The following is a 14,078-nucleotide window of genomic DNA, read 5'->3' as shown; positions in this document are numbered from 1 at the left end:
CTTTGAGACAAATGGAATTATTTATTGTAAAAAATAAATGTGAATAAATATATTAAAGTAGCGTAATAATAGTTGTTACAGTGGTATATTTTCAGTGCCCTTGTATGCCTGCCGATAGCATTGCACTTTAAATAAATTACATATTTAACATCTACATCAAATAAATACTGTTATTTCTGTGCTATGAGCCTCTCAGTACGAGATGAAGATAAGCTGTGTTTTCCTGGGTCAGATGTCGACCACGCAGCCTGGAGAGTTCGCTCTGATGGCGTCGGATATGACCTTCGCCCCAGACTCCCCGATGCCATTTCCCTGCAAACTACAGAGCAAGTTACATGAGCAAAATGACACATATCTACACTGACTCACTAACACACACACACACACCATCACTGTCATCATCACCATCATCATCATCATCATCATCATATGAACTCCCAAACTTTGATACAGTAAACTTACTGTAAGTAGGTAAAGTTACTAGATATGAGACGATCTGGAGGAGGGGCAGATAAACTCACTTCATGTAGGTCAGTTGATGGTTGCCTTTCAAGGCCGTTGCAATGAATATGGCTCCATCCATACCAAGAGAATTCTCCTGCAGACTGTGCACACACACACACACACACACACACACACACGTACTTATTTACTTATTTATATAGGCTTAGTCCTTCATCACAAGCATGTCTCAAAGAACCCAGATCTATTGTGCAAAGAAAACAATGCAATGAAATAACACATAAAATGTTATCTTCACATAATATATTGCACTATTTGTATTGTAAATCTATTTTTATTGCTACCTTTTCATAATCGGGTCACTCCACCAAATTAAAGTCACAATGCATCCGTATTTTAACAGCATCTTCCTTCCTTAATGTGATGTACGTCCTATTGAAACAGGATATTGGGGCAGAATGGATGATCCCAAAAGCAGTGGGACATCAGTTAGGGAGAGACAGGCAGTTTGATCTGATGGGAGGGGCGGGATTGTTCAAAAATCTGTGATGGTTTTTTGGTTGTGGTTATTTATTGTGTACCTCCTGGTAAAAAAGTATTTTTTCATTTCAGTGTTACTTTATGTATTTTCCTTCACAAGACCTTGGTAGATTCAACTGGCACAGTGTCCAAGCAGCCAGCACATGTATGCTATTGTATGTTTGCTATGGTAACCCACATTCTGCAGTGGATGAGTATTGATTTGTTTTTCCTTTACATTTTGTTTGCAAGGTTTGAGTCAGTATTTGTGTCTCCCAGAGCAACAGATGTTTCATTCTCGAAAACCTGTGTAAATTGTGTTTTCCAGGGTAGAGTAAAATGACACACAGGAATGTCACATAATTTTAAAAATGCCACATAGCCAGTCATTGTTAACATGCTGCCAACTCTGCTCTCAAAATAAGTCTGCTTTACCGGTCAGTCAAATCAATATTCACTAATGGAACAAAGACCTAAGCTAGTGCAGTGATCGACCCTCACTGTCCATGGCAAGGCAAGTTCTAATGCTTTCTGCACTGGGCTCAGACTGCGACTCAGATTGTGGGATGCAGATCATGATAAGATCGCTGTGGGGACTCACTTCAAAGATTTGAGGCTTCTGTTGTTTTTCAAGGCATTGGCCAAAGCCTTGGCTCCCTCCATCCCCACAGCGTTTCCTCGAAGGCTGAAAAACACAGTGGAAAAAGTGTGCTAACATCAAGGACAAAATACAGCATTAGGTGAGGTACATAAATGACTAAATATGTTCTAACATTAACATTAGAGAAATGCAACAGGCATTAAGATTAGGGACAAAAAGCAATGTCAGAGCAGAATAAAATGTAGCCTTGGGCAGGATGTATTCTCCTGCAGCCAGATTTTTCTCCTCATTTCATTTCACCTCATTTTAGTGCCAGAGCTGGACGCAATCTCAAGAAATGTTTCTTCTCAGGGTCTGGGAAAATAACTGACAGCTCCTGAATGAGCTGCTTAGTGTTAGCTCCGTAGCGGGAAAAGCGGTACATAGAGGTATATTTTTGTTGAGAGTCATAGAATCACAGCAGCTACAGGTAGACAGACGAGAGAGCAATTTCTGCAGCTGGGGACAGGCAAATTGAAGAGTTGCAGAGAAAGAGAGTGCAAGGGATTAAAATGTCTGATTTACTGATTGATCAATCCCATTTATTTTGACTGGGGAAATACTGTATTCTCTTTTTCAAGACAGCCACATGAGCAAGTTTTAAAAAAAAAAAGAATAACCCAATTCTACAAGATACAAATAAGCTTCTCAGTAAGAATGAAATTGTAAGGGAAGGAGAACAAGAAAAAAGCAAAGTAACACCCAAATATATAAAAAAGAGACAAATTAAATGAAATAATAATCCATCACACATCTACAAGGCAGACAAATGAGACAGTTTTTTTCCACATAGAGTAACAGAAGGACTGAACCTTGATAAGACAGATGTTCTCAATGTGAATCCTCCAGATCCACAGCCTGCTGGTTTTCACTGTGGCCATCTAATTAGGGACTATTTTGCAATTGCAATTATCCACCAGCACTCTAGGAGCTGATGACCAGCAGGAGTGAGAACCACTGGTTTAAGATAAGGCAGGATGGAATTGAATGTCCAGGTTTTGGTTGTTTTATGTGGACCAGTGTCAAATAAGAACAGGATCATCAAGCAGAAGAGAGAGCTTGAACTCACTCTAGTGTCTGTAGGGTTTGGTTGATCAGTAGAGCCTCTGCCATTGCAACGGCTCCGCTGCTGCCTGCTGAAACTCCCTGCAGGCTGGAGAGACACAAACCATCAACCACACATGAAAACATGACATGAATTCATATAGACAGATTTTGGTCAATCTCGATTTTTCTGTCATTTGTATGCAAATTAGATACTAACCATAACGTATGCAGCGATGCATTGGTTTTCAGGGCTTCAGCGAGAACAATGACACCTTCGTTCCCGATCGTATTCTCCTGCAGACTTCAGTGAGGAGTGGAGGCAAACACACACACACACACACACACACACACACACACATACACACACACACCATGACCACACTAAGCAACAAAATTGCTGTGTGATTGCAATTTCACATAACTATTAAGGGACTGACATAACCACGATCAATCAATATTATTCTGTAACTAGTCATTTGCTGGCACTAATGTTTATTGCGGCAAGCCTCAACAGAATACAGCCTTGAAAATTTGGGGAGATCAATTTAACGCAGGGGGGAGGTGTGACAGGGGGCCGAAGCAAAGATACAAAGGTGAGAGAAATGAGGACAGATAATGGGGAAATGCATGGAGTAATGAAACAGACAATGGTAGAAGTTTCAGGTATTGGTCTTACTCCAAGAGCTGCATTGTGGAATTGGAGAGCAGCGCATGGGCCAAAGCTTTAGTGGCAGAAGACTTGATGAAATTCCACTGTAGACTGGTGAAAAAAAGAAGACAGGTACATCAGGTTATAGAGCAAATCTGTGTTTATTTATATGCTGTATTACATGCTGTAAAAACTTTCTGTCACAGGCATGAGCGGTAAATGCAGGGAAACACTGGCAGTGAAAGTGTCTTGTCCTGTAATGGTGTGGTCTATTTACTGGAGGATTAATCTAATCATCTCTAGAAGGACTACAGGTAGGTGACATTGTAATTACTTCTGCATTGCAAAAAAAATCGAGAATCTTGAATCACGCTAGTGGAGTGATCTGCTTTATTTCAAGATATTGTCACCTTTTTGTAACAAGTGAAACTATATTGGAAACAAATGAAATCATCTCACTCTATGACAAAAAGAAACACGATTTTACAACTCAATACTAAATACTAAATACAAATGGCTTTTCAAGATTGACTTTCTTGCAGTGTGATGACCTTAACATGAAATTAGTAAATTTCTTGATGGGAGCGGTGCCTTCCGAAACAAGGAGAACAATACCCAATCAATATGAATTGTTAACCATGCCAAGGTTTTCTCAATAACAAGATGAAATATCAGAGCATTTATTTGAGATTCAGAAACTGTGTTAGACAGTGTTTTCCACTGCCATAAAAATAATGGACATAGATGATCACTGAAAATCACAATATTAATTATAAGGAATGGCTTTTATGTCTGGGTGCACTCAAACCACACCAAACCATTACACTGCTGCCATATCACTGAGGGGAGACATTATTCTAATGTTACAATTACAATTTACAATTTCACATTTGGCAGACGCTTTTATCCAAAGCGACTTACACATGAGTGTGTAATGTTTCCTTATTCCGATCATGTATGCGTGTGTGTGTGTGTGTGTGTGTGTGTGTGTGTGCATGTGTGCTTTGGAAGTCTGACTTACTGTAAAGAGGTGAGACCTTGATTAACCCTGATTGCACCAGCTATAGCTTGAACCCCTTCATCATGCAGCAGGTTGGCTGTGAGACTGGGATGCACACACACACACACACACACAGTACATGCAATCATACACAGAGAAAAAGAAAGAACGGTTACTAAACACACAGAGAAAAAGAGAGAACGGTTACCAAACACACAGTGTGTATCATTTAAGTTACATGTATTTTAATGTGTGTTGATGCTTTCTCAATATTTTCTGCTTTTATGTCAATAAAGCACTTGAATTTAAAATCTGAAAATTGAACTGCGTTGACACAGCAACACTTGGGGTTGGAAACTTTAGCCCAAAGATTGCACAGGCTATCACTTCAACACATAGGGTGAGTGATAGACCTAACTGTTATCAATCTTGGGAACAGCAACCAATAGAATGGCTTGAATTTAGCAGGGAAGTTAGCCAGCTTACTAGTTAGTGATAATGGACCAAATATATTAAAATATGAACCTATATCCCTCTTAATCCTTGAAATCCATTTGTTTCTAACATGTTTAATCAGTGAAATGACAATGTTTTACAGTATGCAACAGTAGGTCAGAGCTGCAGGTAGTTTCAAAATAGACAGCTGACTTGAGAATATAGACAACATAAAGGAAATAATCATCAGTTCAAGGCAACTCTCCAAAGAGGCTCAGAGTTCATATCTCACAGGGTTTGCAGGGTTTTTCCAACAGCAATAGCCCTGAGTGGCATACTCTGGGGGAGTGACATAATTCGAACAGCAGGATATTTCTACGCCTCTGTGTGGTACTGTATGTGGTCTTGACTGCCATTAATGAGGTGACTCACTCCAGATCCTGCAGAGAGCTGTTTTCATGGAGGGCGCGGGCCATGTCCTTTGCCCCCTCCACCCCAATTGAGTTCTCTCTTAGACTGATCAGAGGACAAAGAAATAATGTGGAGAAAAAGAGAACAGGAATTACTCTGACCTTTCCAACAACTTCAATAAGTAATTCTCATTGATGAAAATTATACTTCAAAATGCCTGTAAGAAATGCATCACCATATTTGACTAGTATTTACCTACATGTAGCATGTATAAGAGTAGGAGTGCAGATCTACGATTAGTTACGCATTTCCTAAATCATAAATCACCACAAGCTAAAACTGAGCAGCTTGATAAACACGAGCAAATGTACTGGTTAAGCCGGAAAGTTTAATCAGTTTTTTTTTTATTCATATAGAGAAAACAGGAGCTGGCACCACATGCTCTTTGGAATGAGAGAAACAGATCAGTTGTGTCAAAATATTCTCATAAGAGCCCATATATTACATTTTCATATATATATATCTTATATTTTCATAAATATTTGGGTTGGCTAATAGGAGATCATCTGGAAATTACAGGAAAGTTATCAAGGTGAAAGAAGCATTTAGGTGTCATACTCACTTCAAGGAGACAAGGCCGCGGTTCAGCCTCAGTGCTTTGGTTAACGCTGTCATTCCCCTGTTGCTGATTGAATTACTCTGAAGGCTGCCAACCAAAAATTTTAGAAAGTTTAAGCAATTAAATAAATGTTTCAGCTAGCTGTTGTGCTCTTGTGGAACTAAAAAAAAGCATATATGCAGTCAATACAGCATGAGCAACACGACAAACTACTTTATATCTACACAGTATGTGAAGGTGTAATAAGGCACCCTGTTAAAGCACATAAGCTGTGCACTGTTGGAAGGTGACAGATGTATTGTGTTTATCCTTGTGCTGTGTGGAGGCTACAATGCACTCCTATTGACAAAATACTGACTGCAGAGAGAAGAGAGTGTGGTTGACAGTCAGAGCCTCGGCCAAAGCTACTGTTCCTTTGTCCCCGAGCTGATTACTACAAAGGCTGTGGACGAGAAAAACATTGATGAAAACAGGAAGAAAAATAAAGTAATTGGTTTGCTAAAACGGCACATGGTTTTCAATTACAGTTTCTATGGTAACCCAGGACATTAGTTGAGGTGTTTTTAAAATGAAGCCTTTGGAGTACACAGATTACAGCAAGAAATGACAAGAATTTTATAGATTCCTTGAACTAAGCAGAAAGTTCTATAATAACCAGCTTTTACAAAACAGAAACACTGTGGAAAAAATAAAATAAAATAGAAAAATAAAAAAATGATGTGGTATTTTGATTCCAGTAATCCATAAATCAATTTTAACAAAAGTTTGCATTATTTTACCACCTCAACTGTTTTTTTGATAAATATGTACAATATATGACATTGTCAATATCAGTAGGGTGAATTGATAAATTGTTTAGTTACATCAGCTCTGTAAGAGTCCGGTTTGTCTTCAGTGCATCAGCAATCCTTTTAGCCCCATCCGCTCCAATCGAATTCTTCTGTACACTGAATCATCAAATGCACACAATAGGTAAGAAAAACACAATGATGATTCCTCCCTCTAAGCCTGAACACACATATACACTCAGTCAGCACATGCAACAAACACAAGCCAAAGGCAGACACAGTTTGTGGTTGGTCGGCTACTCACTTCAGAGAGACAAGCTTGCGGTTGGATTGCAGAACCTCAGCCAGCGCTCGAGCACCTTCCTCCTCAATGGAGTTATTCTGGAAGCTGAGGAGTGATGAGAGAACATCATCAAACACACCAACCCTAAGTGCTACTCTGGCATTTGCAGGGGAATTGAATGTATAGAGCCTGTAATGTTGCTGTTGCACTCACTTGATTGAAACCAAGGCTTGGTTCATTTTGAGGGCCTCTGCCAGGAACTTCGCTCCTTTAGAGCCAATGCTGTTGTTGCGGAGACTAAAGCACAGATATCTGGTTACATGATGCGCAGTTTCATTGCTTAAATCTACACAAGACATCATTTTTATGTAAAAGTATAAATGTCTTAGCAGCCTAAATCACAAAGTGGGGCTGCAATAGAGAAGAGTGTCCCATCCCTCTCTAATTGAGACACCGTAGATTCGCCCTCTTTGCCCAAAAGGAATTCTGGAGTAGGGTATGGACACTTCTCCCAGCAAGTTACAAATAAAAATTTGAAAGCGAAATACAAAACTGTCTCCTAAACAGCAGTGAGCAGCGCTCCGTCCAGAGAAAGCTGGACTCATGTTAGATCTTTTTCCTCTCTTGCCTCTTTGGTTTCCTTTGGTAAAAAGCATCACAGACCGGCCAGGTTGTGTGCAGTTTATTGATGTTACGGTATATGATTTTCATGAGTTTACATGAAGTTCACATTTTTCAATTAACCTACCTCTCGCTGCCTAGTGTAGCTTTAAGCAGTTTACTTGAATAACATTTCAAATCACCAAGATGAGTGTTGCTATCCAATTTAGTTTCAAGTAATTGGTTCTGAAATGTATTATGTAACATTATTTATAGTTTTCTTAACTAATGAATACCAGCAATGAACTAACTAACTTTAACTTCAGCACTGAATACTATTAATCTGCTGTCAATACAAATAAAAACATTTGAAAATACAATGTTGTGGCAATTCAGTTCATTCAGCTGTAATCAATCATAGATCAAATAGTAACAAACAGATCTCACTCAAGCGTGGTCAAGGTCCGGTTGACCAAGAGGGCACGACTGAGGGCTTTGGCACCTTTGTTGCTGATGGCATTCTCTGCTAAACTGGAGGATGAAGAAAAGAGGCTACATTCACATGGTGTAAAATATTCATCCTCATCACATTCTCATCATCATCACCACACCACTCCACGAAGCCGCATGGTAATCAATGAGTGTCTTTCACCCTTGTAATCAACAAAGAACTGATTATGTCTGAGACTGCAACTCAAACATAATTAAGAGTTGTTACCAATTATGGGAGCAATCAAGGAAGTTCTTTTGATACAGCAGCCCAGTACTGTTCTGTTGTAAAATCTCCTTCATATGATGCTTAACCTGAATAGCCTCTGTGTTTTCATGGTAACTGAGTTGAAAAACATGTGTAATCTCACCTTATTCTCTGGATATGGCAGTCTTTGGCACTCAGTAAGCTTCCCAGCAATTCCATGACATCATCTTTGAAGTGATTGTTCTCTAGCCTGCAAAATAGATAACACATACTTTTCACCATTGAAAAGATACATTTTTATACAGTATATAAAATTTGCATCTTTATCCTGTCAGTTTGTGTTTTATTTGACGACAGTGCTTTGCTTAGTTATTTGAAGAGCTGACCTTAGGTAGCTGCAGTACAGGAGCTGTGGGAGCAAACATTTGACTGTAGCGTAGTTCAGACAAGCTGTTAAGTTGGTCTCTTCACTGCACTCTGGAGACACATGAAGCAGATAGCCCAGCACAACACAGTGGGCACGTGTCAACTTCCCAGCTAGGGTACCAAGGCGCAAGTCGTCCTCTACACTCCGCAACAGTTCTGTATGTTGCAGCTCCTGTAAACAGTAGGCTAGGTTGACGGCTCGCAGGGACACCACGGTGCCCCCGCCACCCAAGAGCCCTTGTAGAAATCCTGCTGCCCACGCCTTCTGGCTACCATCGTCTTTACCAAGGGCCAACAGCCCAGCGAGAGGTTTCACTGCCGCTGGACACAACAAGCCTGTCAGGAAGCGCACAAACACATCCAAGTGACCATCTTCGGCTTGTTGTGAGTGCTGCAAGGCACTTCTGAAGTGGTTCTGGAAGCCGATTTTGGGCCAAGACATGGCGCTCTCTGAGAACAAGTCAAAGATGGCCCGCTTAGAGGCGACATGGTAGAATGTAGCTGCCAGAAACTCCTGTATGGTCAAATGAGTGAACCGGTATGCTGTGTATACGGCTGACTCCTCACGAACAAGAACTCCAGTACCAAGACTGCTCTGAGTTGATGGTAGATCTATTCCATAGGCCCTGAAGTCCTGCTCACTAAAAGTGTACTTGTGCTTGAGGAGCCCATAGAATGCCAACCGTCCAAGATTCCCCATCAGTTTCCGATTGCTCCCATGGAGCTGCTCCATCTTTACAGGCTCCCTGCCTCTTGGTTCACCTGCTTCTGCTTTCATGGAACAAAAGTGGGCATAGAGCTCAGTACAAGTCCTTGGCAGGTTGTCCTGCATGTCACTCTGCAAGAGGTACCTCAGAGTATCAGCCACTATCCAGCAAATGCATGGTACATAGGACATCACCATTAAGATCTTATGGGACTCTAAGTGTGCCCATATTTTACTAGCAAAATCCCTCTCAGAGAAGTAGTGGTTTAGGAAGACCTGGATGTCCTTAGGGCTGAAGCCTGGGATCTCAGTCACCCTGTCAACCAATCCTCCAGGTATGAGCGAGGCCACTCTTGGCCTGGAGGTCACCCACACTGTTACCTCAGGGAGCAGATTCCCTCGGATGATGTTGGTGACTAAGTCATCAATGGACACTTCTTTCTTGGGGTCATTGCAGGACACTGCATCAGAGAAATTTAAAGAACAACGGAATTCATCCAAACCATCTAATATTAGCAATGTCCGACAAGAGCTGTTCAGGACCAGACTAAGGTCTGTTAAATGTGGAAAAGCCAGCTTCACCAGCCTCTCCGCTGAAAGCTTCTCCATTGAGTTCAGCTCACAAAAGGTGAAAGGCAAGACAAAGCTCACATCTGTACAGATGGCCCCTTGGCTCCACTGTCTGATGAAGTGCCGGACCCAGGTACTCTTGCCAATACCAGCCACCCCCACTGTGAGGGAGACCCTGGGAGGCAAGCTGACCCGGGTCAGGGGCTCCAAGAGTTTGGTCAGGCCCAGCTGTCTGACATGATTTCTCCTCCCTCCCCGGGTGGCTTCCACCTGCATCAGGTCATGTTCCTTTTGCTGGAGATCAGACAGTCCATCGACAAGAAGCAAGTTTCTAGAGGAGATGTTCAGTTTGGGGCAGCTGAAAGAATCACTGTCTCTCTGTAGGTCATATCGCTGTAGTAGCACCTCTTTGTGCTCCTTCACCATGGGGTCTGCAAACAAGATAAATTGACTTAAATTGACTCATACTCAGGAATGAGGGAAATTATCAGGTTTTTCATTTTTTGATGACCAAGAAGTTTTGATGTCTGAACCACTTGTTGAGAGCAAATTGTTCTCCACCCATTTACAACAGCCACTGGAGTATAAATCCCGAATCCAAGTTCCTTACCATGCTTTTTGATTAACTGGGACACCTGAGAATCTGAGCTCTCTATGAAGCCTCGGAGGGCATCAGAGCCTTGAGGGTCCTTGCTGGTGAGGATGGTTGTGAGCATGTGAACCTGGTCTTGCAGCTGCCCTTCTGCCTTGATCTGGGTCTCCTCAGCTGCGCTCAACACATCCAGCTTTCTCAAGTGTGATAACATCCCCTCCAGGAATGGGGTGGTAATGAAGCGTTGCAGCTGGTCCTGATGCTTGTGGATCCAGCCAATATCTGAGCCAAAACAAAAAGGAGAGAAAACTCACAATAATGATTCATGTAATGATTAATGAGTAATAACAATTAATGAATAATGATTTGCTTGGCCCAGAATGATACTTTTTGTTGAAGGACAAATCTAACTGGAGGTTCCTTCCCATACATTTTCTGTGATATGTATTTCAAGTGAAAGAATTTCATAATTGCCATGTGACTTTATTTTCACAAGGAGAGTGGGCAGTCCTCTCCTAATATGTGATTTTTTTTTTTATTTAGAGACAGTAGCTTAGAGACAGAAGGCTGAAAGGAAAGAAGGTTCTGGCATTATTGACAAGACATAATCAGGCATAACAAGAAAAGAAAATGACCTTACCATCTTTTTCCCCTTTTGTGGAGAGACAGCAGGATGTAGACTGGAGATCCACATAGCAGTCGTCTTGCCATGTGATGCGCTTGCTTCGGTCCAAGATAGAATCGTAATGTGCCCTCCTCTCCATGAAAAAGTGTGATAATTCTTGCCCAGATATGTTCCTGTTTGTGTCTACACATGATATGAAATAACATAATTTACACAAGGTGAAACTACATGACAGGCTGTGATGAAGGGAGGTGAAGGAAAAAAAACTGAAGGCTCCACACCTTCAAAAACCTGGTTGTATTATTGTAAGTGACTGCATTAATTGACTTTGGCTCTGAGTTCATACACATTCAGTAATAGACCTAACTGTCAGTCATTTTAGCTCATTGAACTCACTATATTGCTTGTTTGCAGAAACATTATTATTACTGAGCTGAATCTTGACTGGCAGTTTTGACTGGTGTATCTACAAAATGGCAAGCATAATGCAATTCTTCAGGCAACCCCCCCCCCCCCCCCCAGTTACTTATTTAGCATATAATGTCTGCTGGAAAACAGATATGATTGATCATCCAAATGAGATGCAGAGTAAAGAGCTATCCATTCTAAAGCTTTCACTGAAGATGTGAAGGTCTATTTTGAATTTTAATGAGACGGGGTTTGGTAAACAGTAGCTGAATATTCTGCTTTCTGCATATGTTGTGAGAATTTAAACTCCTGTGGGTGTCTTTTGGGGATCTCACATCACATTTCATATCATATCAACAAACTTGCAGTTAAAGTGCTGCAAACACATATATGCATTCTAAACGTGGTTGAGGTTTTCACTGAGAAAAGAGCAAATGGCAATTGCTTCCTGTATGGTCTGCTGTTGATCAAGCAAGCTCTCACAAAGGAAGCTGATTCAAAAAATGCCCCAAAAACCAAACTTCAGTGCATGATGTGCTTGAGACAGCTTGTTGGCTTCCGCTGTTAAGTTTAGAGATAGTCTCAAAGCCAAGAACACTTCAAAACAAACTAACATTACCATAGGAACAGGGTGGTGCGTGTATATAACAGTGAGTGTTAAAATGATAAACATCCAGCAACTACAAAATCTCTAATCTGTGAAATTACATAGTAATAATAATAAACGTCATCATCATTGGCAAAACAGCTATCAATCAAAATGACAAACTGCACAAGATGCAAGTAGACTGACATTGTACTGTGCATAGAAGGAAGGATGACAGGTTAGCAAAAAAAATAGACTGATATAATAGGCTGATAATGGAGTCATGTACTGTACTCTGTATGTGTTTCTGCAAAATGATTGAACATCTATTTAAGACCTGGAACAGGTGCACTCAAATCAGTCTTGGAAAGTTCGAGCACTCTCACTAGCCTATGTGGCAGGAGCAATTTAGAAAACGCAGCTGCCAGAGTTAATAATTCAAAGTTCAGTGCACAGTAAAGTCAAGTTTATTTATAAAGCCCTTCGACCTCAAAGGACCTCACAGAGAACAAGCCTACCTAGATCTAACTAATCAATAATCAATCACAAAAAAATGATGCAATGCAGTATGCAGCAAAATACAACACAAGGAAACAAAACAAAGTTGAAAACACATAACAGGCCTATCTAACCCACCAAGCCTAACCTAACCTGCACCACCAACCTTAGACCCTCAGTGAAGACCAGGAAAAACTCCCAAGAAAACCTTACTAGGACAAAAAACATGGAATCCTACAACAGGTGCTGGACAGAAGGACAGAACAATGAAATGGACAGTAACAATGAGACATGAAGAAATCAGATGAGACAAAGAGAAACACAAGGCAGAAAGATGGGACTGAGGCAAAGACTCTCTGAATGTTTAGTGGTTTTCAAAGGTTTACTCACCATGGGATTGTTGGAGTTTGTAGGTGCCAAAGGGTGAAAGATGTTACGACCATATTTCAATGGCAGCAGACTCTGTGGTACTGAAAACCCGGGTGAGGATGAGCGTGCGATGAACCTGATCACTGCAGTGCTGCGGCTGGTGTAACTGTGTCATGCTGCATCTCTTTCCTGTCTATCTTGTCTTCCTTCCTGTGTTGTGGCTAGCAGGTTTTGACACCCTATACTGAAAGAAGAAGCTTTTGCTTCGTCTTTGGTATGGTATTATATTGGGCCTTCAGTCTCTTCCGTTTAGACAGCTACTCAACTGAAACCTCGAGATGCATCTGGTCTTGCACCACAGCTGTATGCATGATTACTGGTGTTAACACTACCCAAAGAGAAGTATGAAGTGCTACTAGTGCTACTAAATATAGAGACAGATAATATTTGATGGGAAATAGGGGGTGATAAATATAAGAAAATGGTAAAGAGCAAAGATAGGGAATCTAAGTCTAAGTGAATGCTAGCAGAAAGAGATACTGCCAAATGTACACTGCTTTGTAGACAGACTACAAGGGTATTCATACTTGAAGAATACAGCGGTTTCAATTTTGTTTTTTTAAATGACACTCACTGCTGCTCGCTACCACTTACTGTTATCACACAATGGATCACAGTAGTGTAGGCCCACTTAGAGTACAATACTGTGCAGTGAATGTGCTTGATCTGCTCTTATACGCCCAAGCACAATCAACTACAAAGGTACTTTGTGAAAACTATATTTCCTGACAACAGTGGAGGGAGGACGTAACTTTTTGGGAATTGATTTCAAGTCTCTCTGACTCTGTTTTTAAGGATCGCATTGTCGCTCGCTTGTTCGCTCCGTTCACCACTTTATGGTCATGTGGGTGAAAGTGGGCCGCAGGGAGTTAAGATTGCAGACTTGAGTTTGATTCCCGCCAGAGAATCCACAAAATTGTTGTGAGGCTGTTTTGTAGACTCTTAGTCTTGTTTACTCAGTGGACAGGGAAACAAGGGGAGAGGAGCGAGGGATGGAAATGGAAGAAAAGAGAAGCACAGAACAATCAGGGAGAGAGAGACAGGATACACAAAAGAAAAGAAACTGTAACTTCATTGCACTTCTGCAG

The 14,078-nt window shown here is 41.0% G+C and overlaps 1 protein-coding gene across 1 annotated transcript; it reads right to left on the bottom strand.

Moving 5' to 3' along the window:
* Positions 1-13,071, bottom strand: nlrc3 (NLR family, CARD domain containing 3). Its single transcript, XM_071539503.1, has 19 exons — positions 12,952-13,071; positions 11,085-11,252; positions 10,463-10,726; positions 8,537-10,283; positions 8,314-8,400; positions 7,901-7,984; positions 7,067-7,150; positions 6,875-6,958; positions 6,646-6,729; positions 6,141-6,224; positions 5,786-5,869; positions 5,185-5,268; positions 4,339-4,422; positions 3,345-3,428; positions 2,886-2,969; positions 2,691-2,774; positions 1,583-1,666; positions 522-605; positions 1-319 (listed from the first exon to the last, which is right to left on the bottom strand). Exons 2-19 carry the CDS (start codon positions 11,206-11,208, stop codon positions 229-231), a joined length of 3,405 nt encoding a protein of 1,134 aa, XP_071395604.1. The 5' UTR covers positions 11,209-11,252; positions 12,952-13,071; the 3' UTR covers positions 1-228.
* Positions 13,072-14,078: the final 1,007 nt, after the last annotated feature.

This window comes from Centroberyx affinis, unplaced genomic scaffold, assembly GCF_046629955.1.
Source record: "Centroberyx affinis isolate AG114_WGS23_722 - 3 ecotype Tasmania unplaced genomic scaffold, CSIRO-AGI_Caff_v1 ptg003464l_1, whole genome shotgun sequence".
Taxonomy (NCBI): domain Eukaryota; kingdom Metazoa; phylum Chordata; class Actinopteri; order Beryciformes; family Berycidae; genus Centroberyx; species Centroberyx affinis.
The sequence above is the reverse complement of the archived record's forward strand: the minus strand, read 5'-3'. Positions and strand labels throughout refer to the sequence as shown.